Source organism: Centruroides sculpturatus, unplaced genomic scaffold, assembly GCF_000671375.1.
Source record: "Centruroides sculpturatus isolate CEXI.00-Female unplaced genomic scaffold, Cexi_2.0 scaffold801, whole genome shotgun sequence".
NCBI lineage: Eukaryota > Metazoa > Arthropoda > Arachnida > Scorpiones > Buthidae > Centruroides > Centruroides sculpturatus.
In genome coordinates this window covers 91,336-117,272 of record NW_019385405.1, presented here as the reverse complement: position 1 = coordinate 117,272, position 25,937 = coordinate 91,336, and the positions used below count along the sequence as shown (strand labels likewise).

Below are 25,937 nucleotides of genomic sequence, written 5' to 3'. Positions count from 1 at the left end.
CTGTGATGCTGTAATAAAATGTTGGAGTTCTCAGTTTTCTTATTCAGCAGTTCAATATAAAAGGTATTAATAATTCTTAAACTAGTTGATATAATAGTAATAATAATAATTTTTTTTACAAAGTTTATCAAACTGAAAGTTTTGTTTATACACTTAATAATAATACATGATTTTAATCAAAATGGCTGACAGTATTTTTTTAAAAGTTAAAATTTGAAGAAACTAAGTTATTTTTTCCCGCCATGTCCAATCGTCAGAAAACAATAACAGGTATAGCCTATAATAAAAGATTGTCTCTGTAAAGAAAGATGGCTATTGTTTCCTGATGACTGGACTTACTGGAAAGAAGATGACTTAGTTTCTTTAAATTTTGAATTCTTAATAATACATGATTTTATTTTGAGAAATTTTAAAAGTATTTTAATTATGATTAATCTAATAATCAAATAATAACTTTGTCAACAAATATTAGATACTTTACTTGAGTAGCAAAATAATTTTAATATGAATAGGACAGAATATTTTTTGTGTGTTTTTTATTTTCTATTTACAGTTGTATTTTTATATATTATATTTAATGTATCTGGGTTATACTGTTAATCAGGGACTGGAAATCTTTTGTCATATACATAACATTTCCATTTGTAAAAACGATAAATAAATAAACAAATAAATAAATTTTCTTTCTTAATGACTTAAGCTGTACCTAAAGTTAGGTAGACAAGAAAATGGAATGAACATATTCACTTAAATATAAAAAGTAAAGAATTTTTTATAAGTAGTGCATTTTTAAAATTCAAGGAGTGCACACTATTAAAGCTAAACAATTGCCATATTATTGTTTGGCTTTAATATATAACTATCAGGTTTAAAATGTTTATATTTGAATGCATGCTATAGAAAAAAATCAAGAATTACTGTAGCATTATTTTAGATAACAATGCTACAGTAATATGTTCCACTGCTATGTTGGATAACATTCTGAATATGAAACACAATATAAATAAATATAAAAGTTTACATAACCAATAAAATATTTAAATGTTTTACAGGAAAAATGGACAGCCCATTGACAGTGGCATGGCAGTTGTAATACAAGAAATTATATATCCTGAAGTTTCTGGTGTACTTTTTACCTGTGATCCAGTAACTTGCAATCCTGCTAATATTACAATTACAGCAAATTATGGATTGGGTGAAGTGAGAATATTTAATATTTACTTTTTATTTTGTCTGATTAATGACATAATATATAATTAATATATATACAATAGTCCCCCATAACATTGTGCCTCATTATATCATACTGTTTTTGGTCCGCCAAATTTTAAAAGCACTTGAGACAATAAATTTTAAATTATTAATTGCTATTGAACTTCTTTTTGCAATGAAATACAGTATTTTATTCCTACTATTGACCTTGAAACTACTACTGCAGGTGAAACAATAAATTTGTCAAGATGTAAATAACTAAAACAGGTGAACAGATTAATTATCATTTATGTTACGTTTTGATATTAAAAGATGCCTATTTATTGGTTTTAAGTACTGTCTCCTCATTTACAAGTTTCTGTGAAATTTCAAACTCAATGCAAATGTGTAAGGAAAAGATTTCTCTATTTCTGAATGGAAATTCTAAAATTTTTATACAGTAGTAACTTTATTTTGCATTTTTGAGAATTTTTACTCTGTAATTTTATAAATTTTGATGTCCTATTATATGTTCAATATTTATTTTTTAAATTTTCAATTTACTGTATTTACAGTTTTTATTGAAAAATATACATTACATTGATTTTTAATAAGCAATTTATTGTGAAATATAGAACTGTGTAATAAATTGCAACTGATATTTTGCTTTTATGTCAGCAGTATTTGTCTTTAAATGTCATTGTTAAATAAAAAATAATGCTAAATTGGTGTTCATGGTATCGATGTTTATGTAAACATTAATTAATCTTTCAGCAGTGGGTTAGTCAGGTATGGTGCTATCCCTATGTAGTGGAGAATAAACATGGGAAATTTTTAAAGTATTTTTCCATGTGTTTTTCTCATTATTGTTTTGGAAAAAGATTTTGTAAACAGTTTTGTCTAGTAAAGAAAAGTCTTTTTTTATTGTTACATAATTCCTTTTTTATGTGAATTTTTTTTTGTGGTAGTTTTTGGCTAATTTTTGGCGATATCTGCAAAATTATTTTGCAGATATATCCATCATTCACCAGATTAAACAATTGAGAATAAAGATTTTACAGCATGTATAATCTGTTTAGTAAAAGCCCAGAATTTTTAGTACTCTGTTATAGCATATCACCATATATATCATGCTTTTTCTTTGTTTCCTGACAAGCGTGATATAATGAAGGTCTACTGTATTAATATATATTATGTATGTTATATAATGTATATAATATTGATATGTATTATACAATATATATACACATACACATGCATTCTTTCCATCATGTTTTACAATATATTTGTGAAATGTTAATTTTTTATATATGATTTTTATTTAATATTTTATATATAGATGCATGCAGTTTTGTTTAAAAAATATTTAATTTATAGATTAACCATATTTATTTGTTATACAGTCAGTAGTTTCTGCTTTAACTGAACCAGATACAATAATTCTCAAGAGAAGTATTGATGGAAACATTAGTTTTCATTCTAAATCTCTAGGTGAAAAAAAAGTTGAAATAGTTGTAACAGGTAAATATAATTTTTCTAAACATAAGATAAGAACTATTTAATAATATACATATACATATATATAATATATAAATAAATTATTTTATTTTTATTTTATGATCTAGTTTACAATAGTTTATTTTTGTAGATAAAGGTAAAACTGAAAGAACAATAAAGAAGGAAAAGTCAATGGTATATTGTTTAAATGAAAGTCAGGCTATATTGTTAGGAAAAATCTCTATTCAGGTGAGAATAAAAAGAAATTTATTTGTGAATTTAGAAATTGAAATCACATTGTGCATCCTTAATTAATTAAGTTCAGGAATGATATCAATCTAACAATATGTCTTGCTGTTATCAATTTTATTACTATTGAATGTTATCAGTTATAAATACTGAAATGCATATGACATTTAGTCATAAATGCATTTTAGTTTCCCTAATCAAATTATAGCTATAAAGTAATTGTGATTATGATATTGTAAAATAATAATGTAATAGCTTCAAGACATGCATTGTTAGATGGATTATTTTTGAAATTAATTTAGAATATTTAAACAAATTAAAATTGTTATATTACTTATATCTTTTCAATTTGGCAAAGTTAAAATTTTTAAAACATAAGCTAATACAGAAGATAAAATTTAATAAAGAGACTATAGTTCAGGCCTCGGAGTCGCTCACTTTTCTCACTTGTACTCACTTTTTTGAAGTATCCTCACTTTTCTCACTTTTCAGGTCATTTTCTCACTTTTCTCACTTTTTTGGTCATTTCCACGTGCTTAAAAATTAGGAAGATGTGGGACCAATCAAAAATAGTTTTAAAGCCAGGCGATCTGCCGAATTACCGAACTATCGGACTAGATTTTTATGGAAAAAAATACTCCGCCCAAGCGGGACTCAAAATTGCAACTGCCGCTCAGTGTTGTTAAGTTATCGTCTGTATTTATACGTAACTAGGTAGTCAGTAAGGCTGTGTACACACTAGGCGTTTTTAAACGCGCATTTTAAAGAACCAAGAGTTTTACATAGGCGTACACACTCAAACGCGCGTTGATAGATTTTTGTTAAAACGCGCGTTTTGCGGGCGTCAGCCGAGCGCTTTGAGATATATGTGCTGCCATGTTACTGTACATTCGATCGCGCGTTTTCGGGTAAAGTGGACGTACGTTGACCGAAATGGAGAACGATCATTTCGATACTGATCTATTTATTGATGAAATCTAAAAGAGACCAACCATTGTCAAATGATTTTATAGATATTTTAAAAGAATTAAAAAACTTGGGTTCATTTTGTCTTAGTTTTGGATACAACGTCGCGAACATTCCATGTGTCAGTCTATCTCGTAATATTGGGTGCACCCAAAATTCTCTTTGCCTCTGCCATCGTCTTTTATAGCGACGATGGAGGAGGGGCACACAAGCAATTACTTTCACGTCCATTTCCAAGCTGAGCCAGTGCGTACGCTCTATTAACGCTCGTCGAAAGCCGAGCTAACGCGCGTTTAAAAACGCCTAGTGTGTACACAGCCTTAATTAAAACAAAAAATAATAATTAAATTTAAAAATATTTAACTTAAATTTAAAATTAAATTAAAATTTTAAAACTGTTCTTTATATCGAAACAAAAACCGAAACCGTAGGTAAAATTAAAAATAAAATCAAAATTAATTAATGTAAATTAAAATTGAAGTCAAATCAATTGAAACATATTATTTGGGAAGGTGCGGATAAAGTACTTGTCGATCTTGATTAATTTGGTTAGGTCTATATTTCATGCAGGCAGAGTTGAGAGTCTATTTATAGCACTTATTTGTAAAGGGTTAGTTTCGGTTTCGGCGGTGAGGGAACATCTGCAGGAAAAAGTTCCTCGTTATTTATGAAATCATTAATAAAATATTATTTTACTTATTCTATTTGAAATCTGTTTATTTCGGATTTATTAATTTATTTTTAAATCAATCTCGAAGCATTTTAAAAAATAAACAGTTTCCGATCGTGCTCATAAAAGTTTCGTTTTCTGCTTATTATCGTTTGATTTTGTTCGTAATAAGAGTTGTTAATTTTATTTCAAATTAATATAATAATCACATTACAAAAATGGAAAATTTATATACAAATAAAATTTTGAAATACGTTAAACTATTCAATTGTAAATATAGTTTGTGTAGATCTAAATAATTTACATTTAATGTTAATTTTTGACAAATTATATATATTTAAATGATCAAATAAAATTGGTAAAACATGCAAAAAATAATTTTCTAAGTATTGCTTTATTTTATTGGTAATTTTTTTATTCTTCTGTTCTATTTTAACACGTGCAGAGAAGTGACCGATCACGTGGTCAACACGTGTTTACTCTCTTTCGATTGTGATCGACCAATAAAAATCTCTAGCGGAATGATACCGACAAACTGTTGGTTTATAGCAGGTTCCAAGTTAGAATATAGATGTAATGGTTTGAATCCACTCAATATGACGCTACCAAAGTGCAAATTCCGAACTGATTGGTTGAAACAAAAGGACAAGGCAGATTGTACAGTAGGATTATGGGCAACTGTACGTTCAGACACTGATGTATTTTGCAAAGTATGTAATTGCATAATACAAGTAAAAAAAGGTTTCCAAGCACTTTTTGATCATGGAGGTACTGTCAAACACAGACAAAAATTTACCTGTGCTTATGGTCCAAGACAGTTACACCTGACATTGGTTGCACCAGGTGATAGTTTTGCAGGCCCATCAAAAAATGATGAAATTCCAAGTAATACTGATAATGGGACTGGAGAAGGATTGGCAACTGTGAGTTTATATAATCCAAGAGATGCTGCATACCATGCAGAACTGATATGGGCCATGAAAACAATATGTAGTAATTTCTCATTTGCTGCTTCTAATAATATGGTTCCAACACTACAAGCAATGCTTCCAAAAACTAAACTTCCTGAAGGAATATCAATGAGTGAGAAGAAATTGCGCTATTTAATAACTGAAGCATTGGCTCCCTACTTCCAAAAAAAAATGCTAGAAGAAATCCACTCTTCATTTTTTACAGTTACTTATTATGAAACCATCAATGTGGAAAGTAAGAAAGAGTTACAGATAATGATTAGATTTTGGTCTGAGCAAAAAGAACAAGTTGTCTGCAGACACCTAAATACATGCTTTCTTGGACGGGCAGATGCAGAAACATTGCATACATACATTATCAAAGCTATCGATGATGCCAACCTGTCACTACACAAACTTTTGATGATAGGATCAGATGGTCCTAATGTTAATCAAAAAGTGTTACGACTTTTTAAGGAAGATATACTGGGAATTCGCAAGAAAAGTAGTTTACAGAAACAGAAAAAAAGAGCAGAAGAGGAAGCACAGAAAAATTTTGAAGAACATCAAAAGAGAGCTATTCATGTCAAGGAAAAGATTATGGCACTGCAGCAGAGTTTAAAACAGAAAAAAGTAGAAGTGAAATACACGAGACAGGCCAGGTTTTGTTAGAAGCAGCAAACAAAAAACTGGAGAAGGCCATTAATAGCAAGAATATGAATGAAATACGGGCAGCACATGTCATGCTTGCTAGTGTTAAAAGTGTTCAAAAGCAAGAGGAAGCAAAAAAGAAGGAAGTTGAAAACATTCAGAAAAATCTTAATAAAAGAACATCATCTTTCTTGACTGATTATTTACAGAAGAAGCCAAAGACTTATTAAGTATTCATGGTTTACTGGAAATATTACAGTATATACAAAAAGTTTTAAAATGTATTTAACCATAACAATAAAAATAAAAAACTTTTACTGCTATTTTGCTGAGTTTTCTTTCCATGTTTTCACTTTGTTTTGTCACTACAGGTAGCTCTCAGTTTACACCGCAGTTCCATTCCTACAAAATCCGGCACAAATGAAATCAGCGTAAAATGAACCCATATTTACAGTGAGGTATAGTGTTAGGATCTACATAAGTGAAAAATAAGCAAATAATTTTGTTTATTAATACAATATAATGCAAAATACATATAAGTTTAATTTTTAAAACGTATTTTATCATAAAATAAAGTGAAATGTTTTTATTAAAAAATTTTAGTTTCGGATCTCGTACATTTTTTGGAAAGAAGTATTCATCTTTAATAACCTTTCCTACACTCGATGATTAAAAAATTAGCTCACAAGAATAATTTAAGAATAATTTATCATTGTAATCCTACGATTTATAGAATTCTACAAAATGATAAGAAGAAAGGAAACCGTAACAATAGTACAGGAGTGTATTCTATTCCTTTAAGTGACCACTGTTTTAATTCAGATCTCGTTTACGTTGGTGCCACTATGAGACTTTTAAAACAGAGGCTTAAAGACCATCTTTAATTGTTTACATTTTTGTTTTCTTTCATTGAGAATTTCGGAATATGGTCGAATATGATGCTCCTTTTTACATTTGCACTTCTCTCCCAATCATTGTCTAACTCACAAAGTTCATCCATCAAACTTTCCATTGTTGAAAGGATACATTAACCCGACATAGAGCTACAGACAAGCGGAGACACTGATTGGTCGACCACTGGTTGCCATAGCCCATATATAAGGTCAGTTTGAGCAGGAAAATTGAAGGTGGCTAAGAAGAGATAGATATCGTCTGGCCAATGAAAAGTAGATTTGTCTCACTAATGATGATTTGTGATCGCTGGAAGTGCTACTGCGTCGTAAAGTGTTTTCCTGAACGATCTGATACGGGATACATTCATTGGCACTATTGATTCAGACACCATTTGTTGGACTATTAAGTTTAATAACTTGACTCGTGGGTACCTAAATGTTTAGTATTTTAATATTAATTTAATGCAAATGTATGCATACCCAATAATATTAAACAGAAAATCTTTTGTAACTAATATACAATGTTGCGGCTCGGTAAATATGTCGACACTGAAATGAAAATCAGTCTAGCATAGGGAAAATTGGGGAATTACACCGCGAAATGGTGAATTGCGCAGCGGCGTTATTTTGAATCGGCATAAATTGAGTCAGCATAAACCGAGGGCTACTTGTATTGCACTCACTTTTTACTCACTTATTCTGTATTTCAACTCACTTTTCTCACTTTTTTAAAGGGGAAATGGCACTCCCAGGCCTGATAGTTTTTACCATAAATGAATTCAACACTGCTCTTCTTCAAATCTGCAAGAATTCCTCTCAAGATCATCATAATGTTATTTTTGAATTACTAAAATATTCCATCATGAAATTAATACAACTTCTGTTAGACTGGTATAATATGATTTTCTATATACTGTAGTAATATTTTTGTTTATAAATATTTGTGTGTATTTATATAGACCAATACTCACTATGAAGTTCAAAAAATGTTAATAATGCTTTTCCTCTGGATAGTCATCTCATTTAAATATGTAATAAAAGTTTATTATGTACATTATCCATTTTATCGCACAAAATTTTAAATCATCTGGATTGATGTGGTCAAGATTTTACACAGTTGATCAATTTTATAGTTTCATCTGAAATAGTTTTAAATATGTAGGAATTTTTTTGTTGCTACTTCTGTTACTTGTCTATGCAAAATACAATGACTTTTAATGGTCTTATAGCTATTTGCAAGATATGTGTTATAACTCCCTTCATCTCTCCTATCATTGCTTCAACACCATCTGTACAAATATCAATAACTTCTCCCAACTGATTTCCTGTTTTGTAATGTAATTACTAATGATACAATTGAATATATTTTTTCCAGAAGATTATCTTGTAGATATTCACACATGAGTAAATTTTCTTAAATACTTTTATTAAATATGTAACAAACAAACACTAGTAATACAGAAAGTCCATCTGTATACACATCTGTCACATCTGTAGATTCATCCATTTTCAATGCACATTCACTGCAAAGTCTTTCAATGAATTATCTTTTTCTCTATGTCAGAAGAAAGATGTTTGATGTGGTATGAAATAGTATTATTTGATAATTGTACTGCATGTATTTTTTATCAGCCTTCTTGTTCAATATACAATGATACAATGCCTTTCACACAATGCTTAATGAGCAACTCTTCAATTATATGAGCTTCACTATTAAATACAATGTAATAATTCATGCAAAAAGATCACTCTGTTGCATTTTCACTTTCAGTTTTAGCAATTTTAAGCATTTGAAATCTAGAGCATTTTAGCGAGTCATTTCGTCTCTTAACACGTGTATATGTTTTCTTTTGTAATCAGCATGTTTCATTTTGAAGTGCCTACAAAGTTTAGCTGAAGCCAAAGAACTGTTTGCTAGTATTTTATTACATAAAACATACATTGCATCAGGAGCACATGTATTGCCTAAACACATAAATCCAAAATTGAAATAATCTTTATTGTTATTTAAGATCCATTTGGATCTTAAATGACGCTTGTTCTTTATTAGATTTTGAAGAAATCCATAGTTTGTACAGTAACTCTATTTCCTCTTCTATGATAGGTGTGTCAGCATAAATACTTGCCATTCTTTGTGACCATGTGTTTCTGCAATTTTTAATTAACATTGCTTGTGAATACATTTCCTAGAATGGATATCTCCATACTTCAGTCATACTTGGCAGTGTCAATAACTATGGACAACTATCAGCCAGTTGCTGAGTCAAGGCTACTGCATGTTGGCATTAATAGCACCAATCACATATAGAGTGAGGAGACCTAATTTCACACTGGTTTCAACTTGCTGCAGCACTTAAAATCATTCCAGGCCTTATATTAATTTTGATAATTTTTCATGGAATACTTACTTTCTACACATCACCAGTGTTTCATGGAACACTGCAATATACTAAGGAGAGAGTGAATAGACACAAAATAAATGCAATGGTGCTTTGTGCTTCAGATTTAATTCATTCCAGGAACCATTTAAACACTGAATCATTTAAAATCCAAATCAATTTTTCCCAATAAAATTAATGGAAATTGAATTAATCCATTCTCAAGACCATAAACAATACCCATTTTGATAAACTTAAAACAGAAAATACACATAATTTAAGGTAAAAATTGTTAAATATTGTACGACTTCAGCCACCAGAGGGCGCACAAGCACTATATATATATGATTGGCGGGCTTTCCAAAGCTCTCTTTCTTCTTTCTTTTGCTTTGTATGTGAGTGTTACCAATAAAGTAAGTTGTTAATATTACCAAAAGAGTCGTCTCCTCGTATTGGATTCTAACAAAAATAACACAATTAAATTCTCTAATAATAAATTAAAACATGAAAACAATAGATAAAATACATAAATACTGTATAATAAAATAGAAATTGTATATATTTGTCATATACTGTAAACTTTAGCATCTTAACATGATCACCAGATCCTCTACATGTATACTACTTTTATACTTTGCAATAAGTTTCTTTTCCACTTTGATCATCAATACTAGAACTTTCCTCTTAGACTTTGTTGTTTTCACACACATCTCAAATACCATGGTTAATACTTTAAGTAAAGATTGTGTTGGATCGAACAGAAAGTTTTTGGGTATTTTTAACAGCTGTGAACATAGATATGTTATTTAATTATAACAGTTGTAAAATTCAATGCATTATTGCTAAATATTCTTTATTTAAAAGCTTATTTTAAACTTTTTACTTCACATTTTGCTTGAATAAAATCAAGTTAAAATGCTTTCATATAAAAGCATATCAACTATATTATGCTTTATGATATTTTAGAAGGATATAACACCATACAAACAATGAAAAATACGTAATATGTATGGGAAAGATGTTCCTAAACTTTGAACATGTCAAATGGATTTAAAAAGTTCTTTTCAGGAAATTTGAACTAAAGAATACAAAACCTAGGGGGTGCCAAAAGCTGTCAGCAAAGAAAAGTTGCAGAAAGAAATTGCTAAAATTGACAAATAACACACAATATATATAACTAAACACCAAAAATAAAGTAAAAAAAAAGCATTTAAAACATAAAAGTGTAATACAAGAATGAGAGACTACTTAGGCTCACAACAGATTTCATCTATGCTTTGAGCATATTTTTTACTGTGTGCACAGTTCAAACTTTGAAGCATCATTCAAATTCTGAAGCAAACTTTTACTGAGTGTAACGTTTGAAGTATGAGGTATCGTTGTATAAGTTACATTTGTGTTTTTTATATTCTTCTTTTTATATACTTTTTAAAATCTTTATATAAAATCCCATAACCCCCTTATTTATTTATATTTTTAATCACTGTAATTTGAAGAAACTGGAGTTTATGCTAATAGAATAATAAATTACTATAAAATATATACAAATATACATAAAAATATTGCTTTGTATATGTATATATATATTTATCTAAAATTTTAAATATTAGCTTGAAGCAGCTTTCAATGAATTATTGGATATTGAATGGGGTATTATTGGAAATACAGTATATCTTTTACAGGTAAGTTCAAATCACTATTACAATTCCAAATAAAAGATTAGTGATACAAATTTTAAAATATTTATATTAATGATATTTACTTTACTAGATTATATAAAAATCATTTTAATCTTAATAGGCACGTGCAATTACTACTGTAAAAAAAGAATCACAATTTGAAATAATGCATGAATTTGATACTGGAATCTTAGCAGAATATGAATATTCAACAACTGCAAATTTGGGGTATAATGTTTAATTTAATATTAATTTAATAATAATAATTAATATTCAATTATTGATAAATTAAATATTAATTTAATTGAATAACATGAAATGCAGTGTCATTATAAAATTTTTTTTAAATTTAAAATATTAATAATTTTTGTTCTATAGAAGACTAGCTGTTACCTGCTACTTTGCTCGTGGGGATTTTGCAAGCAAACCCATTTATATTCAGTATTTCAATAACCATAGTAATTGCTATATAACACCTACTGCTGAGAATGATGAGAATGGCTGAGAATCAAATGAACTATTTTCAATTTAATCAATTTTCTGGAACATTTACAATCATTCTATAATCAAACCAATATGCAATAACAAATTTGAATTTAAAATGGTTTGAACATTTGGTTAAAAAATTGAAATATATAAAAATATTTATAACAATGTCTGAAATGTTATCAATTTAATACACCTAAGTACTCAATGAAAACTAAACATAGTTGAAAACAAAAAATCGCATCCCTTCTTAGTGTGCATTTTAATGACGAACCCAAACTGTGTGCAAAACTTTACCTCTAGGTTCAGCGGTTTGCTCTGGGCGATGATGAATCAATCAGTCAATCACTCAGTCAGTCAGTCAGGACAAGTAATTTTATATATTTAGATAAAAGCAACTTATGAAATGATTTGGGAAAATAATTTATTGAAGTTTTTAAGGGTTACTTTTCTTGGTGATTTGACTATTGCACAAGTTAACAGTCAATACAAACAGCATATTCTTGAATCCTACACTATTAGTTGTCTTAATCAAGAGAAGTTCACCCATTATTTAATTTCTTGGTGGTAAAGAAAGTTGAAATTTCTGAGGTCTTCAACTCCAAAGTTATGTAACTGAGCAAAGCATACTGATGAGTAAGAACTTTATCAAAAATGCTCTCATCCAGTATAGGAAAGCATTTAGAAGAGCAAAATGATCTTTTTGGAAAAACTTTTGCTCAAACATTTCTAACATTTTTAGCAGTTTCAGACTTGTAAAGAATTTTAGCTAAGAATTCCGTTTTAAACTAGGTTCCTTGATTCTTCCCACTGGTAATGCTGAAGACGTTGGGAACTTGAGACTCATTTCCCAGGCCTTAGAACTTATAATTCAAGTGTCTGGCCCTCATCCAGATCCAATAGGGAATCTTGGAGGTTTTCATTGATAAGATCAAATGGACAATAAAATCATTTGATCCATTTAAGTCAACTTGACTCTAGCCTGTTATGGATTTTACACCTTGAGATGGTGTTAGAAAAGACCAGGTGTTTCTTCTGGTTATATAGATGTGTGAAAAAGAAGATTGTGAAGACAGTCTATTAATTTTTGCTCTAAAAAGAAGATTGATCTTTAAAAGAAGATTGTGAAGACAGTCTATTAATTTTTTTGAATGCTTTTTCTATTTTACAGAATTCTCCAAATTTATTAACTAAGCAATTAATAATAACTTATTTCATAGATACATTAAATTTTTAAGATAATAATAATTATATTTGAAAATTTTAAAATACTATAATTTTATACTATCATTTTTGTATTTATGTAGTTTGGATCAGATATTAGAAATGCTCTCATATTAATAAAAAAGTTATAATTTTCAGTAATTTAATAAAAATTTGTTTTAATTATCATTTTGTTATATAATTTCAAATTATTTTATTTTAATTTCTATATAGAGAGGTAATGCCTGGAGCAATGTCCCCTCTTACAATGTCAACTGTTGCATGGGCTCTTGATTTGCCTATTAAGGTAATATTTAATAATAATAATGGTAATAATAAATAGATTATAGGAAGGCATTTGATAGCATACCACTTTTACTGTTGCTTTATACTCTACACATACAAAATATAGTCAATACATTTATTTCTGGAAACAACACAACACTAGAGAATGACACTTCATCTCAGACATCACAACACATACCATAAAATGAGGTAACTTTGGCTAATTTTTCAAAAAAAATGGGATTAAAACTAATACACNTCATTGAAATATTTTTATTATAAAAATTATAATTATGAAATGACATAATTGTTAACTATTATTATGATATTTGCAATAAAAAATTAATAAAACCATATGAAATTCCTCTGTTATGCGAGTTCTTCCTATCTCATTTTCGTTTATAAGTTTAGTTACTTTACTTTTACATCTAGTACTTTTTACATTATAATTTTATGTTATCTCTGAAGTCTGTCTTCACGTTGCATATATTAACTTCAAACTAACAAGTTTAGAGAGAGATAATTTAATACAGACGTAAATGAACAAGATGAATTAAGTTTCACGATCGTTATTGGAAATGATTCATAAGAAAAAAATGTATTTATGCTATATGCTTGTCATTATTTTAATTCTTTATTAACTCTCTTATTTCTTTAAGCCATAATACTTTATTTCGAACATATAAAGAATATAGAGTGAACATATTCATATTCATGTCTCTTGAACTATATAAGAAACAAAATATACATAAAAACAACTAATATTTCGGAATAAACATAACATTTGATAAATAATTAAATAATAATAATAGTAACTCTACAGTATCATACACTCTTGATAAAAAAGTTTAATTTTTAAATCATGCAATTTGTTTTCTTAAAAGTTATGTGGTTATCACATTCATCTTTATGATAGGGTAAATTTGTTCTTACTTTGGAAAATGTTGCTCCTGTTTAGTTTTGTTAGCATTAAATAGATATAAGTCTTCCTACTAACAGCCACTTGTCTATTCATGGTGGAACTCAAAAACTGCATGCCAACATCAAACATAGAGGGTACTGTAGCCTTATGTATGCCATTCAGAGGGATCCTACCTTTCTCTACTGTCTATCTCTTCTTCCTCTTTTTCCCCTCCCCTTCTCCTTCTCCTCTTTTCTGCCAGCTAAACACTTCATGTATAGTCAATATCTTTCTTGTATGTGTGTATGTACTCCTCCACTATGGCACTTAGCCAGCTAATGCTTTACCTGGCATGTTATATATCATATTTACTTGCATATAAGATGAGGTTTTTATTTATTTTTCACTGCTTCAAAAACCTAGGTCATCCTATAAGCATGAGGAAAGGATTCTTTGCATTTTTGCAATAATTTTTATCAACCTTGTATTTGCATTTTTTACTGGATGCTTGCTCTCTTGTGTTTAAAAACAAAACTATTTTATCTGAGTTGTTTGAATTATTCTTGTGTGTTGTCAGGAGTAAAGATAAATAGCAATAGGAAAAGCATATCTTTTGAATTAAATTCCAAATTGGAATTCCACCAGTGGCCAAGTGGTTCCATTCCCTGAACACTGGGAGTTTGGTCGTGGGTTTGTGTCTCACCAGGATGGGCTGGCCATGTGGAATTGTGGAGTTTTCTGGGTTTTCTCCATGTCTGTAATGCCTGAATAGGGGCCAGATACTCTTAAAAAGATCTCCCATAAGGCATCTCCTAGGCAGATCGCCCAAGGTGTGTGTTGCCATAACTTAACTAAACAAACAAATAAACAAAACTTCAAAATCGCATGGGAGCCCAATATAAATTTTAATCCATTCCCACGGGAAAACAGTTGATTATTCAGAGAAACCATAAGTGTAATTGATGGAGGGTGGATTAGACTATTAAGAATTGGCAAAAAAGGTTCCCAATTGTCCAGCTTTAGCTTTATATGAACAAATTATGTTGTCAATTTTATAAGCTTTTTCCTTAAAGTTTAAACTGCTAGTAATTTTTGGGGACAATGTGTGCATTTATGTACATTTGATAGTATTTTATTTGTGATTAAACAAGAATTGTACTAATATATCTAATTTTCTTTATTTTGATTACTAAAGTCACACACCATCCTATATGTGAGATTGTCTTATATGCAAGTAAATACGGTGTATTTATATATATCAACTTTCTGAAACCTGATATATTGATACTATGCCAAACAATTATTATTAATTATTAATTAATTAGTTTCTAATTATAATTTCAGTTTAAAAAATTTCTCCTGAATTGAGTTAGATAGATGACCAGCATGATTGTATTACTAACAGGAAAAGTATGATATACAGTGGCAAGACACTACTAAAAAGATCGAGAGCATTGATGAAAAATTGCATCCTGGCATTGTGACTGTGTCACAATAAATAATTGCTCATTTATAATAGTATTTATTGTTATTATTTTTCATTCTTTGTGCAATCAATTTGTCCTGTGGTACTATGGAAGAAAAAAAAGCTTATTTTCTATGCTTTTGAATTATACTCCTCATTTCTTTTATTTTTTTAAAAATATTTTAATTCATACATTGTGATAATTTCATCATCAAAAAAATATTTATAAAAATATTTTGAAAGAAGTAATAAATTTATCAATCAGAAACATTTTTACAATTTCAATGATAATTACAAGTGCATTTAACAATTACAGTTTAATTCTTTTATAACATAATAATTCATAATAATTTTAATATTTAAAAACTGATTTTGTTTCTTCCTGGATTTATTTAAAACACAGGAAAAGTAATTATGCAAAATTAACAGTACAACTGTCTATCAGCATTAGAGAAAAATTTTATTTATACAAGTACTTTTGACAGTATATAACTGTCAAAAGTACTTGTGTATCCTGTTCAGGCAATATTATCATTCACAGAGAACATTTGCCACTATTTGAAAAAATGGAAAATAAATGGTAAAGAAAATTTTTTAGAATTATTTCTTGTACACAAACATATAATTGAAATATATAAAATTAAAAAATTTTTAACAACCAGGGTACACAGTGAAATAAAAGTAATAAAAGTTGCTGAACTAAAATACAAAAATAAATTAATGCACAGCAGTATCATTAATGAAGCAAAAAGCTTTTTATCATGAAATATGCAACTTATGACTTCAGAAACTTAAATAATACTATCCACAGTTCCAGTATGTCAAGTGTGGGGAAGTTGCACATTGACATTGACACAATGAACGTGCAACTCTCCCACATTTGACATACTGGAACTGTGGAATGAAATTTAGTATTATGGAATAAATTTTTCCATAATACCAATAGACAGTTGTGTTGTTAATTTTGTATCATTACTTGGTGTCTGGTGTCTTTACATTTTACAAGTAATCGTAGGCCTGGTAAAATCTTATTAGAAAAAATATATTTGTAACAGTTAGTCTATAATGGAATATTTTTACAGTAACTTTTCTGAGAATTTTGAGAAATGCTGAATATAGTGCACAATATGTCTTGTTTATATTTTCTATCAACTATCAGTATAATAAATAAAACTTTTTATTAATTTAAACATATCATTTTTATACTTACATAATAATTATATTTATTTTAGGCTATAACTTATATTCAAGAGGGAAGATTTTTATCAACTTATAATTGGACTTTCTATCAAACATTTTTGGCATCACAACAACATATTTTTTTTAACATGCTTGATGTAAGTAAATTTCTACTTAATTTTGAGAAATAATTTTATGCTTATATTAAAATTTTAAAAAATTCAATAAAAGCTATATTTTTAAAAATATAGAATATAAGAATATTGTGTAACTTTTATGTATATTTTTATAATTTTAGATAAGTTTAAATTAAAGATTGTTGCTATTAAATTTGAATAAATTTAATTCATGATTAAAAAAATCAGTATTGAGTTGCATAACTTTCCTGGCAAAAACACTTAAAATTGTGTATGGTGCCATCTGTTATAATATTCTATTTAAAAAACTTTTTATATTATTAATTATTAGAAAATGTCAAACTTAATTTTAAAATTAAAGAAGAGTTTTATAAAAACTTGTAAATGCTAATGATGAGTAAAATCTTCATTAAGTCCAACTCACTCAAGATATGAGACCCTCTAAATCCCCATCTTTAACAATCAACATTTAATAACATCAATTTCTTAATACATATATTTCCCTGAAAAGCTTCAGAAATTTTTGACAAAGGACACAGGAGTAATTAAGCTTTAAAATGGGTAAACAAAATCATGCTTTCACACACAAAGATCCATACATACAGTAAAAACCCCCAAATATTTTTGCATTTTTTGATGTTTCAAAGTCCCTGAGTCCAAAAATGTCAAAATCTTGGTGGGATATTTTTTGACTGATTTCCATACTTTCCTTCTGTTATAACATTAACATTACTGTTCTATTTAAGTAATTTTTTTCTTCTGTAATTTGGCTTTAAAACATTAAGTCCAGATGTGAAAGAGCTATCAAGGTAAGAAGTTTATCTTTTTATTACACCTTTTATTTCAGTTTGTTTTCAAGTAAAATCATACATTTTATTTGTAACCTTTAAATTAAAAGTTAATTGTGTGTGTCACCATAATCATTCTGAAGGGAACAGAGGATTTTATGACTCCATGAAAAAATTTTCTCAAAGATGGTTGGTATGCAATATTTGACTGTCCCATCAATTTTTGAAAGATCTTTGATTTTTTTTATCTTGATGGTGAATTACTGTCAGAATTCGGATAAACGACCGATCTGTATGCTTTCCGCAGTTGGAATTGCAACCAAATACTATGCAATGAACCATAATAAATTAAAATTAAACTTGAAAAAATATGAGTTAGATGGTCATATCAAGGTCGACAACCAAACCAACAGCAACCAATACGGACGCACTTCTTTGTGCAGTCTCTGTATACATGAGCGGAGTCATGTGACGTCACATGCACCACCCTCTATTGGGTATTTGCAACCATTTTTTATTGTATGTTCTGCAATAAAAATTTATAGCATTGATTTTATCATTTTTTTCCTCTTTTAAGATTACTTAGGTCACTTTGCTTCTGTGAGAGCCAATTGACCTAAGTTATCATAATGCTTTTTCCTGTTTTATAGATCAGCACTTCACATCACTACAGTTGATGTCACAAAGCAACATGACAAACAATGCTTCCTAATTTATAACAAATTACTTTTTAATTTTTCTGTAAACTATCTACACCAATATTTGAAATATATAAATTTATACCCTTCACTGATCATGAGGATATGTTTGAAAATGGGTACAGTGTATCAAGACAGCTTGATCTATTTGATGTAGCAATAACTAAAAAATTGTACTTCTGAGAAACAAATCATTAGAAACACAAACTGTCTTTTTTTCTTTTTTTAAATGTATGTTAGTTGTCTATAAAATATTTGGTTCTATATTTAAAAATTCAGATTTAATTCTGTTCTCTAATTTAAGATTATTTAGGTGAGAAAACAATATAATATCATCATCTACTAAATTTTTCTGGAGCCAGACTTCTGATTATAACATTTCATAATTCTTCTTAAAAAATGGACATGTACGGTACCTTATGTATGTCTTTTAATTATTGTATTATCACTCTATTTTAAGTTTTTAAATTGATATAAATGATTATTAAATTGTTACATACTATATTTCAAAAAGTTCTGAATATAAAATTTTATAAACAGTATTGCAATAAAAAAATTGAAGAACTGAAAATAAAACACTGTTAGAAAGAAGGTATAAGAAGAGGTTTACAGCTCTTTTTATACCTTCTTTCTAACAGTGTTTTATTAGCAATAAAATTAGCAATAAAATTAATTATTTCATAACAAGTGATTATTTCTTCCATTATAGTCAGGGATGTCTGTTTACAAAATAGATCTTTAAATCTGATATCCTTTCATCTTGATAATAGGACCTTTCATAGACACTTTGTAATAGTATCATTAAGCTATAAAAATCCACAAATGATACATGTGAAACAATAATTTGAAAGAAATAATGACAGATTAAAATTTGATATGTTTATTTGTTGCCTATTTGACCATTTTATATAAAAATGCTTTTCTAAATGCATTTTTAATGTTTTTGAGTATGACTTTTTGATTTAATAATTGTTTATGTTTCCCTTTTTGACTAATTATAACTAACACAAATTAGTAACAGAGGATTACTTTTTTCACAACTTGTGGATTTAGACACCTTAGTATAGGATATTTTGTAGGAAAAATTTTTTAGTAATGCCAAAATAAGTCCAGTGTTCTGGCTTTCACAAGTTTCTCTCTTAGAGAAGTTCTTTCTCTTGCAGGAGTCTATTATAATTACATAAAAGAAGAAAAGAAAAATAAATGAAATGATTTTGATATTCATAAATAGCTGTTAAAACTTTTCTGACAGAACTGTTATCTTAAAATTAAAAAATATATATATACAGTGTCATTTATCTGAAAGCCAATCAACTGAAATGTTGGTTAACTGAAAGCATTCCAGTCGGACTGTGTCGTGCTGAATCGAACATTTTTTATACTAGATTAACTTTTAAAATATAATTTTTTGTTTTTATATATTTTTTTCAATATATTTATTTTGTTTGTACAAAATAAAGAAATAATTTTTAACGATACAATAGCCACAATTATTATTTAAAAAAAATTTACGTTAGGCTTAACATCGACGAAAATTCAATGTGAAGTGACACACAACGGAGAAAAATTTCAACATGGGATGGGTTAATATGCAGTATTTTTTTGTACATAATCGGTTATCCGAACAACCCCAGTCCCCAATTGATTCGGATAAACTATGCTCTACTGTATATATATTCTTTATTTTTATATTATTAAAACAATACCAGCAGTGAAATTGCCTTCATTAATATGACAAGATTTACAAAAAGCATTTTCTGTCAGAAAACTATTATTAATTTTTTAAAAAATTCTAAGTTTTTCCTTTTAACGTTATCTTTGTAATTGGTCTGATTTATAAACTTATTACAAATATATATGCAATCTACTGTATAATTAAATAAATACAGTAAAACTCCAAATGTATGAATTAATTGAACCTCAGGCTGTCCAAATATGCAGAATATCTGGATAATTGGATCTTTGCTTAAAATAGTCTTTTTTCCCCCCTCTGTAAATATCCTGTTATATAAATGTGTACATAATTATGTGGAAATATACTTAAAAATAACTATAATTTATTTTCTACATTTAGAAAAAAATTATTTTTCATGCATATACAGTACATATATATTAGCTAATTTAAAAATAAATAGGCATGTACTGTACATATATGTAGGCCTACTGTACATGCCTATTTATTTTTAACAAAGTCAGAGGGCAATCTGGAAAATTAGCAATTTGGATAATCATCATTTGGATAATTGGAGTTTTACTGTATATTGCAGATTTTAAATTATATGTATTGTCATTATACAGTGTATATAATATATATATTATTGTTATCCATTACAAATTACCAGTTATTTATTATATTATAATTACTTGATTTATCAATTTAGTTTGTTCTAATGAGAAATGAAAAGCAGAAAACATTTGCTTCTTGCATTTGGGAAGTGTGTCTGTTGGGTCGACTTCTTAAGGATGGAGAAGAAATGAAATCAAAAGCTATAGAACGACATGGCTATTTTTCTTCCTTTGCAAAAACTAAAGGTCTTGCAAATGTAGCTTTGGTAAGAGTTTTAAAATTATTTTGTTACAGTTAACAAAAAATGTTAATAATTTACATAATTAAACTTATGCATAACTAAATATATAACTTAATTTACATAATTAAACTTATGCATAACTTAAACATAGCATAACTAAATATATTATCTGAAATATTACAGGCATAAATAAATAAATAATTGAAAATAAAATAATAATGTTATTTTCTATCTTATAGCACATCATAAAATAATTACTCACTTGTTTGATTTTTTTTTTAAGAAATGCATTGCTTATTTTTGTGCAATTTATGAAAAAGAACACTCACCAGATGACAAATAAATTGCATATGCAGTGTACATACAGTATTATCAACACCAGACAATAGGTTTATAGTGCGATTTATTTGAATGACAATTTAAAAAATATAGTTAAAAAATTAAGATATATAAAAGTAATATTTAAACAATATTATTAATATAGTATTATAATGATATATTAATGATGATAATGACTGCTTTTTTAAAAAAAGTATATTATAACTTTTTAAACCCACTATTTATTTATACATCATTAAATTCTGAATTTATCTGAAGTTGGAATATATACAGTGGTAACTCAGTATTCGAACTGCTCCCATTTTAAACAGTTTGATATTAAAATGTTGGAAAAAATCACTTGGTAATCGACTGTTTGCTTGACACTTAGCAGAACAAACACTATCTACTAGAACAGATTTTTGATTAATAATAAATATTTTTATTTTAACTTTAATTTTGTCATTCATAAAATTTTTCTACGATGAAAATAATTAACTAATTTAAAAATAAAATGAAATCCTAGAGTTTATTTGTCACACAAAATTATTGCTGAAATTAACAGGAGTATTTTGTCACTGTATTGCATATGGGTATTCCCAGTTGAAACAAAGGAAATGTATCAGTCTTCCTGTAGCTGTCACTCATTTCACAACTTTGTGCAATGAACTTTTTATTCACTGTGAACTTTTTATTTCTTCACATTTTTTGAATTTTTTCTAAGTTATGTATGTTAGGCTTGTATAATTCTTGCTAAATCTGTGTTAAATTCTAGTTGAAATGCTTTTATAAGTGTATTTTTGGGTGGTCTGGGATGGATTAATCTAAATTATATTATTCCTTGTGGGATAAATTCATTTGGTATCTGAACAGATTGGCACTTGAATAGCCTTCTCAAATGAATTAAGTTTAGTACTGAGTACCACTGTATTATAATTTATATTTCAAATAAAGCTTTGTACAAGTTAAAATACATTAACATAATAATATATTTTTATAATAATAATTTTAGTTATCTGATATAATAAACCTACATTAACCTCACTCACTCACTTGCTGATGTGTTTGAACAGAAGCAGACTTCTTACAGAAAAACAAAATAATACAGTCATAAAGGGACCTTAAGTACTTTACCAGAAAAATTAAAATTTCAAAAGAAAAATTATGCATTGTAAATTAGCGAAAATCACCTGAACACATCATAAAATGCCATGGTATCCAAGCAGTTGATTAATTTAAATAACCATCTTTCTATTTTTAAAGATATTTATTATTATTAATTTGCTTTGTATTATTTTAAATTACATTTTTTTGTCTTGTCATTGCTTATTCTATATTAAATATTTAAAATACTATTTACAATTATTTAATTAATATTGCTCATACAAAGAGTTATTATAAACTGCAGCATACATGTGAAGCATTTTGAAAAATGATACAATATATCAGGTTGAATTGCTGAAGGTGATCAGAATAGAATACTTAGTAAACTTATGTTATTAAGCACATGTATCTTATAAACATACATTTATAATAACTGAAATAATAATTTATAATTTTATTAAAGAAAATATTTTATTTTACTAAAATATTAATGAAAACATTTTTTTACATTAGGATATTGTTTTTTGAAAATAAAATGTTATACATTGTATTTTCTCAATTAAATCCTGGGAATTTTTTTTTAAATGTATGTATCCTCCAGGTTTTTTTCAAGGCTGGGATTTTTATTACCTTGCAACAGTAGACAAATGTGTAAAAATTGAAAGAAACACCTTAATTTTTCATACATTTTCAAAACTATCAAAATTATTTATTTGCTGTATTTCTGGATTACAACTACAAGATTTAAAATAATTAATGTTTTTTATAGTTAATCTGATTCAACATTGTTCAGTTTGGTTATTATGTTGTCATTTGTGTCTACTTCAGTTTCATTGTAGGAATCATGGCCTTGACTACCATCTTTTGGTTCAAATTCTCCATTTCTTTCCAAAAGAGATGGTGAGTTTGAACGAAAGTTTTCTTAATACCCTTTGACTTTTGAGTTTGGAACTTGATCATGATTTTCTAATGCTCAGTATTTGACAATATTTATAATTTTATTTCAATAAAAATTTCTGTTAACTTTGGAATAGAAAGTGCTGTATGACTCCAGACAATTTGAAGAGGTAGAATTTTAGTTAAACTTCTTACCTGTTACTCTAAACTATATTACTCTGTACAGTGCTGTACTTCAACATGTTTTCCATGCTTTTCAAACCAGGGTTTATTTTTAACAGCACTTTTATTTCCTGGGATTTATTTGAAAACTGGATTTATTCATACCCTGGGGTTTAATCAAGGAAATATGATACTTAAAAATATTTAAGAACATTAAATTTTTTATTTGATTTTTTTCATTAAAACAGAAAGGTTAAATAGATTAATTGTTTAAGGAGTTCGTTCACACTACTATTTGAATAATTACTTTTAACATTTTATTAACCTCAATTAATTTTTAACTCAAAGAAATATACAACTTTTTAATTTTTTGTTCCTATTTTTAATTCTTTATAGGTTGCATATAATACTTATAGAAANAATTATTTCTTGTACACAAACATATAATTGAAATATATAAAATTAAAAAATTTTTAACAACCAGGGTACACAGTGAAATAAAAGTAATAAAAGTTGCTGAACTAAAATACAAAAATAAATTAATGCACAGCAGTATCATTAATGAAGCAAAAAGCTTTTTATCATGAAATATGCAACTTATGACTTCAGAAACTTAAATAATACTATCCACAGTTCCAGTATGTCAAGTGTGGGGAAGTTGCACACTGACATTGACACAATGAACGTGCAACTCTCCCACATTTGACATACTGGAACTGTGGAATGAAATTTAGTATTATGGAATAAATTTTTCCATAATACCAATAGACAGTTGTGTTGTTAATTTTGTATCATTACTTGGTGTCTGGTGTCTTTACATTTTACAAGTAATCGTAGGCCTGGTAAAATCTTATTAGAAAAAATATATTTGTAACAGTTAGTCTATAATGGAATATTTTTACAGTAACTTTTCTGAGAATTTTGAGAAATGCTGAATATAGTGCACAATATGTCTTGTTTATATTTTCTATCAACTATCAGTATAATAAATAAAACTTTTTATTAATTTAAACATATCATTTTTATACTTACATAATAATTATATTTATTTTAGGCTATAACTTATATTCAAGAGGGAAGATTTTTATCAACTTATAATTGGACTTTCTATCAAACATTTTTGGCATCACAACAACATATTTTTTTTAACATGCTTGATGTAAGTAAATTTATACTTAATTTTGAGAAATAATTTTATGCTTATATTAAAATTTTAAAAAATTCAGTAAAAGCTATATTTTTAAAAATATAGAATATAAGAATATTGTGTAACTTTTATGTATATTTTTATAATTTTAGATAAGTTTAAATTAAAGATTGTTGCTATTAAATTTGAATAAATTTAATTCATGATTAAAAAAATCAGTATTGAGTTGCATAACTTTCCTGGCAAAAACACTTAAAATTGTGTATGGTGCCATCTGTTATAATATTCTATTTAAAAAACTTTTTATATTATTAATTATTAGAAAATGTCAAACTTAATTTTAAAATTAAAGAAGAGTTTTATAAAAACTTGTAAATGCTAATGATGAGTAAAATCTTCATTAAGTCCAACTCACTCAAGATATGAGACCCTCTAAATCCCCATCTTTAACAATCAACATTTAATAACATCAATTTCTTAATACATATATTTCCCTGAAAAACTTCAGAAATTTTTGACAAAGGACACAGGAGTAATTAAGCTTTAAAATGGGTAAACAAAATCATGCTTTCACACACAAAGATCCATACATACAGTAAAAACCCCCCAAATATTTTTGCATTTTTTGATGTTTCAAAGTCCCTGAGTCCAAAAATGTCAAAATCTTGGTGGGATATTTTTTGACTGATTTCCATACTTTCCTTCTGTTATAACATTAACATTACTGTTCTATTTAAGTAATTTTTTTCTTCTGTAATTTGGCTTTAAAACATTAAGTCCAGATGTGAAAGAGCTATCAAGGTAAGAAGTTTATCTTTTTATTACACCTTTTATTTCAGTTTGTTTTCAAGTAAAATCATACATTTTATTTGTAACCTTTAAATTAAAAGTTAATTGTGTGTGTCACCATAATCATTCTGAAGGGAACAGAGGATTTTATGACTCCATGAAAAAATTTTCTCAAAGATGGTTGGTATGCAATATTTGACTGTCCCATCAATTTTTGAAAGATCTTTGATTTTTTTTATCTTGATGGTGAATTACTGTCAGAATTCGGATAAACGACCGATCTGTATGCTTTCCGCAGTTGGAATTGCAACCAAATACTATGCAATGAACCATAATAAATTAAAATTAAACTTGAAAAAATATGAGTTAGATGGTCATATCAAGGTCGACAACCAAACCAACAGCAACCAATACGGACGCACTTCTTTGTGCAGTCTCTGTATACATGAGCGGAGTCATGTGACGTCACATGCACCACCCTCTATTGGGTATTTGCAACCATTTTTTATTGTATGTTCTGCAATAAAAATTTATAGCATTGATTTTATCATTTTTTTCCTCTTTTAAGATTACTTAGGTCACTTTGCTTCTGTGAGAGCCAATTGACCTAAGTTATCATAATGCTTTTTCCTGTTTTATAGATCAGCACTTCACATCACTACAGTTGATGTCACAAAGCAACATGACAAACAATGCTTCCTAATTTATAACAAATTACTTTTTAAT

General features: G+C 27.7%; 2 protein-coding genes across 2 annotated transcripts in view; both read left to right on the top strand.

Moving 5' to 3' along the window:
• The window catches only part of LOC111638597, a 63,541-nt gene that overhangs the window by 26,378 nt on the left and 11,226 nt on the right, over positions 1-25,937 (top strand). Inside the window, exons 12-21 of the mRNA XM_023384333.1 lie at positions 2,595-2,712; positions 2,840-2,937; positions 11,056-11,127; positions 11,246-11,352; positions 13,048-13,120; positions 16,697-16,801; positions 20,648-20,818; positions 23,672-23,706; positions 23,760-23,778; positions 24,330-24,434. Coding sequence (XP_023240101.1) covers positions 2,595-2,712; positions 2,840-2,937; positions 11,056-11,127; positions 11,246-11,352; positions 13,048-13,120; positions 16,697-16,801; positions 20,648-20,818; positions 23,672-23,706; positions 23,760-23,778; positions 24,330-24,434 — 903 coding nt within the window. The remainder of the gene's footprint in view (positions 1-2,594; positions 2,713-2,839; positions 2,938-11,055; positions 11,128-11,245; positions 11,353-13,047; positions 13,121-16,696; positions 16,802-20,647; positions 20,819-23,671; positions 23,707-23,759; positions 23,779-24,329; positions 24,435-25,937) is intronic.
• Positions 4,940-7,853, top strand: LOC111638605. The gene has a single exon (XM_023384346.1). The coding sequence runs from the start codon at positions 5,095-5,097 to the stop codon at positions 6,193-6,195; it is 1,101 nt and encodes a 366-aa protein (XP_023240114.1). The 5' UTR covers positions 4,940-5,094; the 3' UTR covers positions 6,196-7,853.

What these genes read in the sequence shown, in the direction of transcription:
- LOC111638605 (XM_023384346.1), top strand. Translation starts at nt 5,095, where the DNA reads ATGATACCGACAAACTGTTGGTTTATAGCAGGTTCCAAGTTAGAATAT.